Source organism: Salmo salar, chromosome 03, assembly GCF_965601325.2.
Source record: "Salmo salar chromosome 03, fSalSal1, whole genome shotgun sequence".
Lineage (NCBI taxonomy): Eukaryota > Metazoa > Chordata > Actinopteri > Salmoniformes > Salmonidae > Salmo > Salmo salar.
The window spans coordinates 28152359-28166767 of record NC_138293.1 but is presented as its reverse complement, the minus strand read 5'-3'; the positions used below and the strand labels follow the sequence as shown (position 1 = coordinate 28166767).

Below are 14409 nucleotides of genomic sequence, written 5' to 3'. Positions count from 1 at the left end.
TTTAATTGAGAGACGAGCTTAAAGTTTCTTTACTGACCATTATTTTCACTTGTCTGACCACTTGCATGATGACGAGTTTCTCACATGACTGGCCTATCTGAGTGATGTTTCTTCTCACCTGAATGATCTGAATCTAGGATTACAGGGACTCTCCACAACTATATTCAATGTGCGGGACAAGATTGAGGCTATGATTAAGTAGTTGGAGCTCTTTTCTGTCAGCATTAACAAGGACAACACACGGGTCTTTCCATCATTGTATGATTTTTTTGTGTGCAATGAACTCAAGCTTACGGACAATGTCAAATGTGATATGGCGAAGCACCTGAGTGAGCTGGGTGCGCAATTACGCAGGTACTTTCCCGAAACAGATGACACAAACAACTGGATTCGTTATCCCTTTCATGCCCTGCCTCCAGTCTACTTACCGATATCTGAACAAGAGAGCCTCATTCAAATTGCAACAAGTGGTTCTGTGAAAATTTAATTTAATTAGAAGCCACTGCCAGATTTCTGGATAGGGCTGCACTCAGAGTTTCTTAACTTGACCTTATCGCGCTGTTAAGACACTAATGCCCTTTGCAACCACATACCTATGTGAGAGTGGATTCTCGGCCCTCACCAGCATGAAAACTAAATACAGAAAATGATTTAAGACTGAGACTCTCTCCAGTACAACCCAACATTGCAGAGTTATGTGCATCCTTTCAAGCACACCCTTCTCATTAACCTGTGGTGAGTTATTCACAATTTTTGTGCTAGAGGGGGTACGCAGCTGGAGGTTGAATGTTTGAAAGGGTACGGGACTTTAAAAAGTTTGGGAACCACAGCACTATGTGATGAATAGTGCCACCATGTGCCCATTACATGTTGCATCACCTTCCCTGAGACAAAACTTCTAAACGTAACAGACTATTTACATAAGTCTGTTTTAATGCAGAATTTCTGTCTTGTACTGTTTTCCCTAACATTGTCTTCCTCTATGGTAACTAGGATTGGCTACCTGACTCCTATCAAGGCATATCATTTACTTCTGTCACGTCCTGACCATAGTAAGATGTTATTTTCTATGGTAGAGTAGGTCAGGGCGTGACGGGGTGTTTTGTGTTTTTCTATGTTGTTAGGTTCTAGTTTTGTATTTCTATGTTGGCTTGTTTGGGATGATCTCCAAATGGAGGCAGCTGGTCCTCGTCTCTAATTGGAGATCATATTTAAGTAGGGGTTTTTCTTCCTGGGTTTTGTGGGTGATTATTTTTGAGTAGTATTACGTTCTCCCCTCGGGTGTAGCTCGTCGGAGGAGGAGATGTAAATGCCTGGGCCTAAACACACCAGGTAAAACAGATGAAAGGGGAAGAAATGTGGGGTGTAATGAGCAAAAATAATCAGACCACAACCAGAACTCAATTTTAGCCCTCAGGGGATGTTTAGTAAAGTAATTAAACAAACAATATAAAACACCCATAAAGAATCAGTAAGAAAACAAAAACTATCGGGGGATCGGGGTCCAAATAATGAAAATAAACAAAAGGTCCCTCTTCTACACACCTAATCCTTCCTAACACATTCTAAACCCTAACCCACTGTCCTACCTGGTTCCAAGAAAATACAAGGGTGACACCCGCCCGGCTAACCTAGTGTATAAAACAATGGGTTATCTACGTGGGAATGTACCCCCGTGGGCAGGTCTACCTTTTCCCTTCTCCAGGACCTAGGTAGGGTGGAGTACATCAGGAGGACAGACTGAAACACAAACAAAGATAAATTAAAACAAATCATCAAATAATCAAACAAAACATGTGTCTCCCTCTCTCTCTTCTCTTTTCACACGACCAACAGATATCCTCTCTTTCAATCAGCTACAGCCACGCCGACCATCGTCAGCCGCAACTAGGTACACCTGTAATGCCTAGGACACCAACACACTTACATGGGAAAATGGGGAGCAAGAAAAACGTAACATGTAACAAGTAGTGTTTGTTCTCCTCTGCGTCACGGTTTGTTTTGTCAATTCAGTTTATATATGTATTGCAACGTTTCACAGATTAAATCAAATGTGGAACTACACGCACGCTGCACTTTGGTTCTCTCCTTTCGACAGCCGTGACAACTTCTTTGTCTAAAAAGGACTTACTTTGTACTTTTGCATGTGGTACTTTGAATCTTACTTGTGATGTGACTGGTACATTCTCACCAAAACAAAGGAAGTCCTTCTTGTAAAGAGTCTGTGGTTTTCTCACCTCTGTAAATTGAAACACTTGTAAATCAGCATAGCCATCTGGTAAACAACTGATGTACAATTCCACTGAAGAATGATGTTTAAGATCTTTCGGGCTGGCTTCTCGGACACATATTAAGCCTAGGAGAACCTCCAATGAGCATGCTTTTTATTCCAGGGCTAGGTGAAATCTCTTACCAGGGAACCAGGTCATACCAAGGATCATTTAGCTTTTTGATTTGAAATTTTAAATGCCCTTGAAGTATAAAAAATATATACAGTACCAGTCAAAAGTTTGGACACACTTAAGGGTTTTTCTTTATTTTTACTATTCTCTTCACTGTAGAATAATAGTGAAGACATCAATGCTATGAAATAAAACATATGGAATCATGTAGAAACCAAAAATGTTTTAACAAATCAAAATATATTTTAGATTCTTTAAAGTAGACACCCTTTGCCTTGACAGCTTTGCACACTCTTGGCATTATCTCAGCCAGCTTCATGAGGAAGTCACCTGGAATGCATTTCAATTAACAGATGTGCCTTAAAAGTTAATTTGTAGAATTTCTTTCCTTAATGCGTTTGATCCAATCAGTTGTGTTTTGACTAGGTAGGGTTGGTATACAGAAGATAGCACTATTTGGTAAAATACCAAGTCCATATTATGTCAAGAACAGCTCAAATAAGCAAAGAGAAACGACAGTCCATCATTACTTTAAGACATGAAGGTCAGACAATCCGGAAAATTTCAAGAACTTTTAAAGTTTCAGCTCTCATGAGGACTGCCACAGGAAATGAAGACCCCGAGTTACTTCTGCTGCAGAGGATAAGTTAATTAGAGTTAACTGCACCTCAGATTGTGGCCCAAATAAATGCTTCACAGAGTTCAAGTAACCGAGACATCTCAACATCAACTGTTCTGAGGAAACTGCGTGAATCAGGCCTTCATGGTCGAATTGCTGCAAAGAAATCCCTACTAAAGGACACCAATAAGAAGAGACTTGCTTGGGCCAAGAAACATGAGCAATGGACATTAGACCGGTGGAAATCTGTCCTTAGGTCTGATGAGTCCAAATTTGAGATTTTTGTTTCCAACCGCCGTGTCTTTGTGAGATGCAGAGTAGGTGAATGGATGATCTCGGCATGTGTGGTTCCCACTGTGAAGCATGGAGGAGGAGGTGTGATGGTGTGGGGGTGCTTTGCTGGTGACACTGTGATTTATTTAGAATTCAAGGCACACTTAACTAGCATTGCTGCCATAGCATTCTGCAGTGATACGCCATCCCATCTGGTTTGCGCTTAGTGGGAATATCATTTGTTTTCAACAGGACAATGACCCAACACACCTCCAGGCTGTGTAAGGGCTATTTGACCAAGAATGATAGTGATGGAGTGCTGCATCGGATGATATGTCCTCCACAATCACCGGACCTCAACCCAATTAAGATGGTTTGGGATGAGTTGGACCGCAGAGTGAAGGAAAAGCAGCCAACAAGTGTACAGCATATGTGGGAACTTCTTCAAGACTGTTGGAAAAGCATTCCAGGTTGAGAGAATGCCAAGAGTGTGCAAAGCTGTCATCGAGGCAAAGGGTGGCTACATTGAAGAATCTCAAATATAAAATGTATTTTGATTTGTTTAACACTTTTTTTGGTCACTACATGATTCCAAATGTGTTATTTCATAGTTTTGATGTCTTCACTATTATTCTACAATGTAGAAAATTGGAAAAATAAAGAAAAACCCTTGAATGAGTAGGTGTGTCCAAACTGGTAATTTGACTGGTACTGTATATATTTGCTGAAAACGTTTATTTAGCCTTACTGCTATTACCCCGAGTGGCGCAGTGGTCTAAGGCACTGCATCTCAGTGCTTGAGGCGTCACTACACACACCCTGGTTCGATCCAGGCTGTATCACACCCGGCCGCGATTGGGAGTCCCATAGGGCAGCTCACAACTGGCCCAGCGTCGTCCGGTTTGGCCGGTGTAGACCGTCATTGTAAATAAGAATTTGTTCTTAACTGACTTGCATAGTTAAATAAAAAATAAATAAAAAAAAATACAAATGCATTGACTAACAGATTCACTACATGGAACAGATAGCCCCCCCCAAAAAAATCTGTGTCTGTCCAATATCTAAGAGACATAAGAAAGATCAGGAAACATTGTTATTTAAAAAAAAAATGTATTTAACCCCTTATTTTTGTCACTAAACAGTCACCATATACACATACTTCCATAATGTTTTTTCAACTGGTACCAGAGGACATTCAGACAAGTCTTGCTGGTCATTGTTTTACTCCTAGAGTAAAACAACCAAGTGTGCAGCCCAAACTGTTACACAGTTTACGCTACAGACAGAAGTTGGCAGATCGGCTGTACCGACTTCAAACAAGTCCCAAGACGCTTGTGGAGAACACCATCGTAATCTCTTACATTTACATTTTAGTCATTTAGCAGACGCTCTTATCCAGAGCGACTTACAGTAGTGAATGCATACATTTCATACATTTCATTTCATGCATTTTTTGTTTGTACTGCAACCAGCTCAAAATGTTAAGCAAAGTGAGATATGAAAAAAGGATGACTAACAGGATGTTCTCCAAGGTGTTTCTGTTAAGGGAAGTGTGAGAAGGGGAGTTCTAAGTAATGTCAAGAACAGCCTGCTCTGAAAATAGCTAGAGTGGAGAAATAGTTTTTCTTTCTGGATAGTTATGCCAACTAGAAAATGGTAGAGGCCTAGATAGTATGACAGAGCATAGAATATGCATCTCTCAAAACAGGTAGACCTACATTCAGTCAGTCAACATTCAGAACCGCATGCTATGAGTAAATACATTATTTCACAACTCTTTATTCATTTATTTTATCAACAATTTAATGCAAAGATTTAAAGATGCGTAATAGTAGAGGGAGTTGTTCAAAAAGGGGACTTTTTTTATTCTTATTTATCGATTGTGTTGCTTTAATGTGATCCAATAAAAATTATTGTTAAAAAAAACAAGGAAAGAAACAGCTCAAGCTCCTGAAGCAAATAAAATGTACACTTTCTTGTAAAAATAATAATAATATAATATAAGCCATTTAGCAGACGCTTTTATCCAAAGCGAGTCCTGCGTGCAAACATTGATTCAAATATTTCAAACATCATTTGTATCTTTTTGTAATTTACAGTTTAGCAAAAATGTTAAGTACATAAAGTCCAAAGCAAAATTACACAGAATACAAATTGCATGTTCAAGTTGTATTGCTATGATTGAGAAATTCTTTGAGATAGTAAACATAAAACCCTCAAAAGTATATACATTATTCACAATTCACATCAATAATCTCTGGGTTAAAGACCAGTTCCTCTCTAGTATTCATACATGGTATGTGGGCTTTTCTGAGAAGTTGTTCTACTTTGGCTACTTTGGTTAGTGTCGATATAACTCTTCAGACATGGGATATGTTTTGCAAGTAGTTTCCTAAAGTGGCTTTGAAACTTTTTCCCAAGAAACGTGTAGAAGACAGGGCTTACACAACAGTAGAGGTATGCTATATTCCTAGTCACATACAGAGCGTAGTCAAGCACATCAGAGCACGGCTCAAAACTATGACTGGTGGACATCTGGAGGGCTCTCAGCAGTATCACAATATTGTATGGGGTCCAGCACACAAAAAATGAAAATACAATCACAAAAATCAGCTTGACTGCCCTACACTTCTCTCTCATTCGGGTTGACATGACTCGGACTGTGATTCTAACATAGCAGTACATGACCATGGCCAAAGGAAGCAGAAAGAAGATAACAAACTGCTGATAGTAACCCACCAGCTCCCATTTGTCCATGATATCCTTGGAGAAGCCTGTCTCCTCACAAAGGTGTCCGGACTGAGGATCCTTCCAGACGTTGTACAGAACTAACTCCTTGACGCTGGCCAGAAGGCTGATACACCACACAACTGCCGAGGAGACGCAGGCGTAGATCTTCCTCCTCTGTTTGGCAGCGTTAATGGCATGGACCACAGCCAGGTATCGGTCAAAGGTCATGAGAGTGAGGAAGAGGATGGAGCTGTAGAATCCAATGAAGTACATGCTGCCCACCAGCTTGCACATGAACGGGCCAAAGATCCACTCAGAGGAGTAGTAAGTGGCCAAGAAGGGCAAACTGGACGCAAACAGCAGGTCAGAGATGACCAGGTTGAGGAGGAAGATGTTCGTGACGGAAGTGAGCTTCTCGTATTTGTAGATAATGCATAGAACCAGCCCATTCCCAACCACACTCAGCAGGAAATTGATGGTGTAGAATGTTGGGATGAACTTGGCTCCAAATCTGTTTACCTCAGTTTTGGCACACAGATTCACCATTTCATCCACGACATAGCTGGTGTCTACAGAGTTATTATAATCTGTGAAATTGTCCTCATTGAAAAAAGCCAAGAAGTCTTCATAATCCGCCATGGTCTCGTAACCTGTTAAGAGGGTGTAAATATAGTGTTTTCATTTGATTTTATGGTCTGCTATTACCTCCTATGTACTGCATTTACAAATTGCAAGTTAAAATGGTAAGTATATACGGTATATATAAGTATATATATCCTCTTGAGCATCTGATCCCGTTTGCGGGATCAAAATCCAGCGAAAAATCATATCGCCAATTAGCATTAAAAAATTATCATAATTTTTTACAAAAATAAAAAATATATTTTTTTTTTTTTTATAGATACACCTCTCCTGAATCGACCCACGTCGTCCGATTTCAAAAAGGTTTTACAGGAAAAGCAAATCATTAGATTATATTAGATGAGTCCATCGTAAAAAGCAGCTTCATAGCCATTTTCCGACCAACCACTTCCATCACATATTATCAATAAACAGCTAAATGTAGCACTAACCTTTTACAAACTTCATCAGATGGCACCCCTAGGACATCATGTTATACAATGCATGCATTCTTTTGTTCAATAAAGGTCATATTTATATATAAAAACAGCATTTTACATCTCTGTCTGACGTTGACTACCTAATTTCCCCTCAAAAGCGTCCCGGTAAACAATGCTACGTTTCAATAAATTGCTATACTATAACGATTTTTTAAATGTATATTGTCAATCTAACATTTATAGATGAATATCTCTTGAGAACACCCGTCATACCAGATTTTAAATTAACTTTACTGGGTAATCACACTTTGCGATAAAAGGAGATGCGATACTCAGAAAATCAGCTAATATACAGTGCTCGGCGCCATCTTGGACGCAACAGTATGAACCATCTCATCTTCAATAATATTGTCAATAATCGCCTACCTTTAGTTGTCTTCATCAGAAAGCATCCCAGGTCCACAACAGATGTATTTTCGGTCAAAAAGGCCATACTTCACGTTCCATTAGCCTGATGTTGGTAGCGCGTCCTATGGCTCTCTCCAAACGCAGCTCTGCACTTCATACTGAAAGTAATCCTCGCGCATGTAGGTTCGTTCAAACATGTCAAACGTTGTATAAAATAAATGTTCAGGGCCTCTAACACCAAGAGAGCCAATAAGATTCGAGGGGGATGATTTCATTGCCTTTAAAACCGTTTCCAAAGGTGGGGGCAGACATGGCCGCCGGCGTCATAATGGTGATGGCCCATCCCCTGTGACCAATTTCAAACTCCTGTCATTCACTGAGTTTTGACTCTATAAGGCTCAAACCACTGTGAAAGGACTGGCGACATCTAGTGGAAGCAATAGGAAGTGCCAAAATATTCCTAAACCCCTGTGTTTTTCAATGGGATAGGTTTCAACTCAATACAACACATCAGGTATCCACTTCCTGTCAGAAAATGTCTCAGGGTTTTGCCTGCCAAATGAGTTCTGTTATACTCACAGACACCATTCAAACAGTTTTAGAAACTTTAGAGTGTTTTCTATCCATATATAATAAGTATATGCATGCCCTATCTTCTGAGTTTGATTAGTAGGCCGTTGAAAATGGGAACGATTTTTTTTCAAAATGCGCTGTGGCGCCCCCTATCCTAGGGTATCCTCAAGAGGATATATGTAGTAAATGCCTAGGGATTATGCTTTAATTTCTTTAATTGCTTAAAATTATTTTAAGTAAATACTAGAAAGTACTCATTGTTACTACATAACTTATTGGTAAATAGCCTACAAGCTGCAAATGGACTGGAAAATGAAGTGATACTTTAACAACTTACCAATGTGACCTTTCTGGGTGCTGATGTGATTATCAGAAAGGAAGTAGTTTTTCTGTTCATGTGTCAGCGCTAGTAGGTTGAAGCTTTGTGTGTGAGAGTTGTTGCTACTGCTTGAGATATGTAATATGTGATTAACTCCTCCCTAATAGCCTCCCTTACAAAGGGCTGTCTTAACACTGTTCAATACAGGAATTTCTGGAACCTTATTCATCATTATAACCATAAAGGGTTGTTACATGGGATTCAATTTATCAACAACATTTTAACAAGGTTTATTCAAAAAATACTTTACAGTCAAAAGTGCTCTTTCTCTGACAAGAAAATACATGGAGAAATGTATACAATTGTTTTGAAATGCGGAAAACAAAAAGACAAAGACAATTGTATGAAGTTGTCCAAAATGTATAAAAAGTATACAACAAACTGTATCCAAATAGCCCATTTGATAGACCCTTTTTCAAAATATGATGGATGAAAGTTAACCAGGTTACACTATTTATGGGTACAACAGACAGAGGATGCTTACTGAGAGAAAACATGTTCATTTCCATCCAGCAGGAGGGTCACTGAACACTACCCACTGGGCACAAACTGGTTGAATCAATGTTGTAAAAGTTAAAGAATAGGATTAAGCCAGTGGCTCAGATGAACCTATCCAATCATTAGAGATCCTTTAAATGTTGATATTTGGTTGCATTGTTTACCAAACACAATGCAATATTACTTTTGTAATAGCCTTAACTTTAGGCTACTTACTCTATCTTACAAACTAATGCAACAGTATTTATTCAACCTTAAAATGAGTAACACATTCATGAGCACATTTTGAGGTTAGCCTACTGTAACAATACATGTCTTCTTATGTAATTATAGAAAGAGTGCATGTTCAAGATAGCATGGAAAGGTCACAGGTTTGTGGAGATCTTCACAATTGCTATAATAATCTGTGCAAAATCTCGAACAGCACTGATCACTTGCACCATGTACTTTTAATTTAATCTTATCTGCAATCACAGGATGTTGGTGGCACCTTAATTGGGGAGGATAGGCTCGTGGTAATGGCTGGAGCTGAATTTGTGGAATGGTATCAAATACAGTGCCTTCAGAAAGCATTCACACGGCTTTACTTTTTCCACATTTGTTGTGTTACAGCCTGAATTGAAAATTTATTAAATTGAGATTGTGTGTCACTGATCTACACACAATACCCCATAATGTCAAAGTGGATTTTGTTTGTAGAAACTTTTTACATTTTATAAAAATGTTTAAGATGGAATGTCTTGAGTCAATAAGTATTCAACCCCTTTGTTATGGGGTACAAATGTGCTTAACAAATCGCATAATAAATTGCATGGACTCATTCCGTGTTCAATAATAGTGGTTAACATGACTACCCCATCTCTGTACCCCACACATAAAATTATCTGTAAGGTCCCTCAATCGAGTACTGAATTTCAAGCACAGATTCAACCTCAAAGACCCAAGGAGGTTTTTCAATGCCTCGCAAAGGGCACCAATTGGTAGATGTGTAAAAATAAGAAAAGCAGATGTTGAATATCCCTTTGAGCATGGTGAAGTTATAAATTAGGCTTTGGATATCAATGCACCCAGTCACTACAAAGATGCAGGTGTCCTTTTTAACTCAGTTGCTGGAGAGGAAGGAAACTGCTCAGGGATTTCACCATAAGGGCAATGGGGATTTTAAAACAGTTACAGAGTTTAATGGTTGTGATATGAGAAAACTGAGGATTGATCAACAATATTGTAGTTACTCCACAATACTAAGCTAAATGACAGAGCGTAAAAAAAGAAACATGTACAGAATACAAATATTCCAAAACATGCATCCTGTTTGCAACAAGGCACCTAAGTAATGCTGCAAAAAATTTGGCAACGGAATTCATTTTTTGTCTTGAACACAAAGAATTATGTTTGGGGCTAATCCAACACATCACTGAGTACCACCTTTCATATTTTCAAGCATGGTGGTGACTGCATCATGTTATCGGTATGCTTGTTATCGGAAAGGACTAGGGAAAAAATACTCACAGTTGTAATCATCGCCAAAGGTGCTTCTACAAAGTAAAATACCTATATAAATGAGATATTTCTGTATTTAATTTTCTGAAAATTTGCAAACATTTCTAAAAACATGTTTTCCCTTTGTCATTATGGGGTATTGTGTCTAGATTGGTGAGATTTTTTTTTTCAAGTCATTTAGAATTCAGGCTGTAACACAACAAAATGTGGAATAAGTCAAGGGGTATGAATACTTTCTGAAGGCATTGTACATCAAACACATGGTTTCCTTGGGATTTATGCCAGTCCATTCGCTCCATTCCAGACATTATTTTGACATCTGTTTCCAGACATCTGTTTCTCAAACTAGACACTCTAATGTACTTGTTCTCTTGCTCAATTGTGCACCGGGGCCTCCCACTCCTCTTTCTATTCTGGTTAGAGCCAGTTTGCGCAGTTCTGTGAAGGGAGTAGTACACAGCTTTGTGCGAGATCTTCAGTTTCTTGGCAATTCCTCGCATAGAATAGCCTTCATTTCTCAGAACAAGAATAGACTCAAGAGTTTCAGAAGAAAGTTATTTTTTTCTGGCCATTTTGAGCCTGTTTCTTTAATCAGAACAACAGTTTTCAGCTGTGCTAACATAATTGCTAAAGGGTTTTCTAATGATCAATTAGCCTTTTAAAATGGTAAACTTGGATTAGCTAACACAACGTGCCATTGGAACACAGGAGTGATGGTTGCTGATAATGGGCCTCTGTACGCCTATGTAGATATTCCATTAAAAATCAGCCGTTTCAAGCTACAATAGTCATTTACAACATTAACAATGTCCACACTGTATTTCTGATCAATTTGATGTTATTTTAATGGACAATTTTTTTTGCTTTTCTTTCAAAAATAAGGACATTTCTAAGTGACCCCAAACTTTTGAATGGTAGTGTAAATGTTTGCATTTAAAAGCACCGTCTGCTTTTTGATTGCAGAGAGCTCATAGTGAGGAAGAATACTCTGGACTGATTTACATCAGTATTCAGAACCTTTGCTATGAGACTCGAAATTGAGCTCAGATGCATCCTGTTTCCATTGATCATCCTTCAGATGTTTCTATAACTTGAATGGAGTCCAAATGTGGTAAATTCAATAATTGGACATGATTTGGAAACGAGCACACCTGTCTATATAAGGTCCCATGGTTGACAGTGTATGTCAGAGCGAAAACCAAGCCATGAGGTCAAAGGAATTGTCCGTAGATCTCCGAGATAGGATTGTGTTGAAGCACAGATCTGGGGAAGGGTACCAAAAAATGTCTGCAGCATTGAAAGTCCCCAAGAACACAGTGGCCTCCATCATTCTTAAATACAAGAAGTTTGGAACCACCAAGACTCTTCCCAGAGCTGGTCGCAAAAATGTAAAAAATACTTTTTTGCTTTGTCAAATCATTTATTTAACAAGGTAGGCCAGTTGTGTCACGGCTGTCGTAGGAATGAGAGGACCAAGGTGCAGTGTGCGTGTCGTTCTGTGACGTAGAAGTCCGTCACTGGCCGCGGGCAGCATTTGGTACTTTAACGCACGCACACATTCATCACTCCTCCCTGCTCCGTTATCAGATAAGTTAACAATGTGGGTCGACACACAAGTTAACGTCTCTATCTTAGTACATACATTTCACACTTACTTCAGTAACCAGTTAGGGTATAAAGAAATAAAGACAGGTGTTCATATTTAATATAAGCAATATTTAGTATACTTATCGATGTTATGGATGAGCGCGGTTGTTTGTTCTGTTCCTCTCTCTCTCCATCTCTGTAGCTTCCAGGTATGCTGGATAAGGACCCGAGCTAAGGGAATTGGGCTTACTTTGTAGTGCCTGTCCGGAATGGCTCATTAATGTAAACGGGCATATTGGAAGACACTGTCAGTAGTGATGTAATTTTGTAAATGTTATATTGTGATGTTGTTTCATAAACGTGTTGCAATGTATATATTTTGGTATGTTTAGATAAATGGAAACTGTATGTTGAATAGGTAATTGCTTAATTAATTGGTGTTAATTGTTCTGAGGGGAGGGGCTACCCCTACAAAAGGAGCCTCTCTTTCAGTTCAAGGAGAGGCATTTTGGATTGAGCTGTGGGTGGGGCAGCTTTGTTTTTAAGCTGTCCCATAAGGTATATGTTTGATGGCAGTACTGTTGTTTTGTTCTGGAATCACTATGTAAATAAACACCTTTGCACAGAAGAACTTTTGCGGCTCCGCCATCTTTTTATTTTTTATAGAGGTTAGGTTTTCCAGTTTAGCCTTCTGGCCTACTCTACGTGACATATGGTGGCAGCAGTGGGATGGCGCACCGCAAATCAGTGAATTCCAACAAGAGAGGTAAAGGAATGCGTACAGGATTGCGTTCTCAGCAGCAGCATCAACTGTCATAAAAGGTAATTGAAGTTGAAACTGGGTGGAATACCATGGAATCTTCTGGTGAAGAGGTTAATTATGAGAAACTAGGAGCCCGACCAAGGGGCCAAACACAACCAGAACTGTTTGAACTACCGGTTGAACCAGCAGATACAGCAATAAGAGACCAGCTGACTGAAGGAGCAGTTGGGGGACCAGAACCACACCCAACCATGGTAGCCCTTTTCCAGCAACTTTTCACCTGCCTTGAGAAGAGGGACGAAGACCTCAAGCAGGAGTTTCGGGGCCTACGCCAATCTATCCTCACAGCTCCTCACCAAGCGGAACTCGTCAGTGAGAGCCCAAGATTGGGTCTGCCAACACCAGGACGACAAAGGCTCAACGCAGCAGGGACTTCAACTCCACAGCAGGATCCCCAAGCAGTAATGAGGCCAGCACCAGGAGACCAGTCCAGCAGTGTTAACGTTCATCTTCCAGCATTCCTGAGGAAGGAGCCAAAGATGCCCTCATACCAGCAGGGGGAGGACATTGAAAACTACTTGCTGAGGTTTGAGCGAATGGCCAAGACGTGGCAGTGGCCGGAGGTAGAGTGGGCCTGCAGGCTTGTCCCATTGCTCACGGGCAAGGCCTTAGAGGCTTACACAGCAATGGATGAGGGGCTGTCCAACGTCTACAAGGGCTTGAAGGAAGCGCTGCTGGTGAAGTTCGACATCTCCTCGGAGACCTACCGTCAACGCTTTAGAGCTGCATCGACGCCATCGGGTGAGTCACCGACAGAGACGTACCACCGCCTCAAGGGTCTCTACCGACGATGGGTTCAACCAGAGGAGAAGACACAGGACGAGATCGGTGAGGTCATCATCCTCGAGCAACTTCTACAAGTTCTACCACACGACATTCGAACCTGGGTTCGAGAGCACGAGCCCAAGGACGGGCTTATGGCGGCCAAGCTTGCGCTGCAGTACCATAATGCACGTAAAGGGGGCCCACCACGACCTGCAGCACCCGCTCCAAGGAGTCTCCGAGACACAAGGGACATCAGAGATACCCGAGATGGTGGAGGTAACTCTGGGGGTTATGTGTCTGGGAGGAGGGAGGTAAGGGATTATGCAGTTCGCTCTGATGGGAGGGGTCTGACCTGTTTTTACTGCCGACAGCAGGGGCACAAGGCTTCAATGTGTCCGCTACGTAAATCCAAGCTCTCAGGTTACTGTTATGTGCCCAGAGAGGGGGATGGTGTTCAGAATAGACAGACTGGGGAAGGGTCAGTCTTGGTACCTGTAAAAGTGAATGGTAAAAGTCTTACTGCAATGATTGACACCGGCAGTTCCCTGTCGTTGATCAGAAAATGTAATGTACCTGTTAATGACATTGATTACGGTCACCAGACACTGATCCAATGTGTCCATGGTGACCAGTCACAGCAGCCCACAGCTGAACTCACAGTGGAGATTCAGGGTCAGAAATACCTCCTCAAAGTTGGGGTAATGGAGAAGCTACCTTTTGAGATGATTTTGGGGAGGGATGTGCCTGTACTCTCTGATCTGTTGGGAAGTGTGGGGGGTCAGCTATATGAG

At 40.6% G+C, this 14409-nt stretch overlaps 1 protein-coding gene across 3 annotated transcripts; it reads right to left on the bottom strand.

Annotated features, from left to right (window-relative positions):
* Positions 1-1400: 1400 nt before the first annotated feature.
* LOC106599588 (C-C chemokine receptor type 4-like) lies at positions 1401-8491 on the bottom strand. Of its 3 annotated transcripts, none has more exons than XR_014391871.1 (2): positions 7512-8101; positions 1401-1740 (listed from the first exon to the last, which is right to left on the bottom strand). XR_014391871.1 is itself a non-coding variant. In XM_014190881.3 (2 exons), the coding sequence occupies exon 2, from the start codon at positions 6661-6663 to the stop codon at positions 5575-5577; it is 1089 nt and encodes a 362-aa protein (XP_014046356.3). In that variant the 5' UTR covers positions 6664-6674; positions 8404-8491; the 3' UTR covers positions 1755-5574. The 3 variants fall into 3 exon arrangements, 2 of the variants coding, with proteins under 2 accessions (XP_014046356.3, XP_045570644.2); XM_014190881.3 differs by lacking the exons at positions 1401-1740; positions 7512-8101 and adding exons at positions 1755-6674; positions 8404-8491; XM_045714688.2 differs by lacking the exon at positions 1401-1740 and adding an exon at positions 1755-6674 and having other exon boundaries at positions 7512-8085.
* Between the last annotated feature and the right edge of the window lie 5918 nt (positions 8492-14409).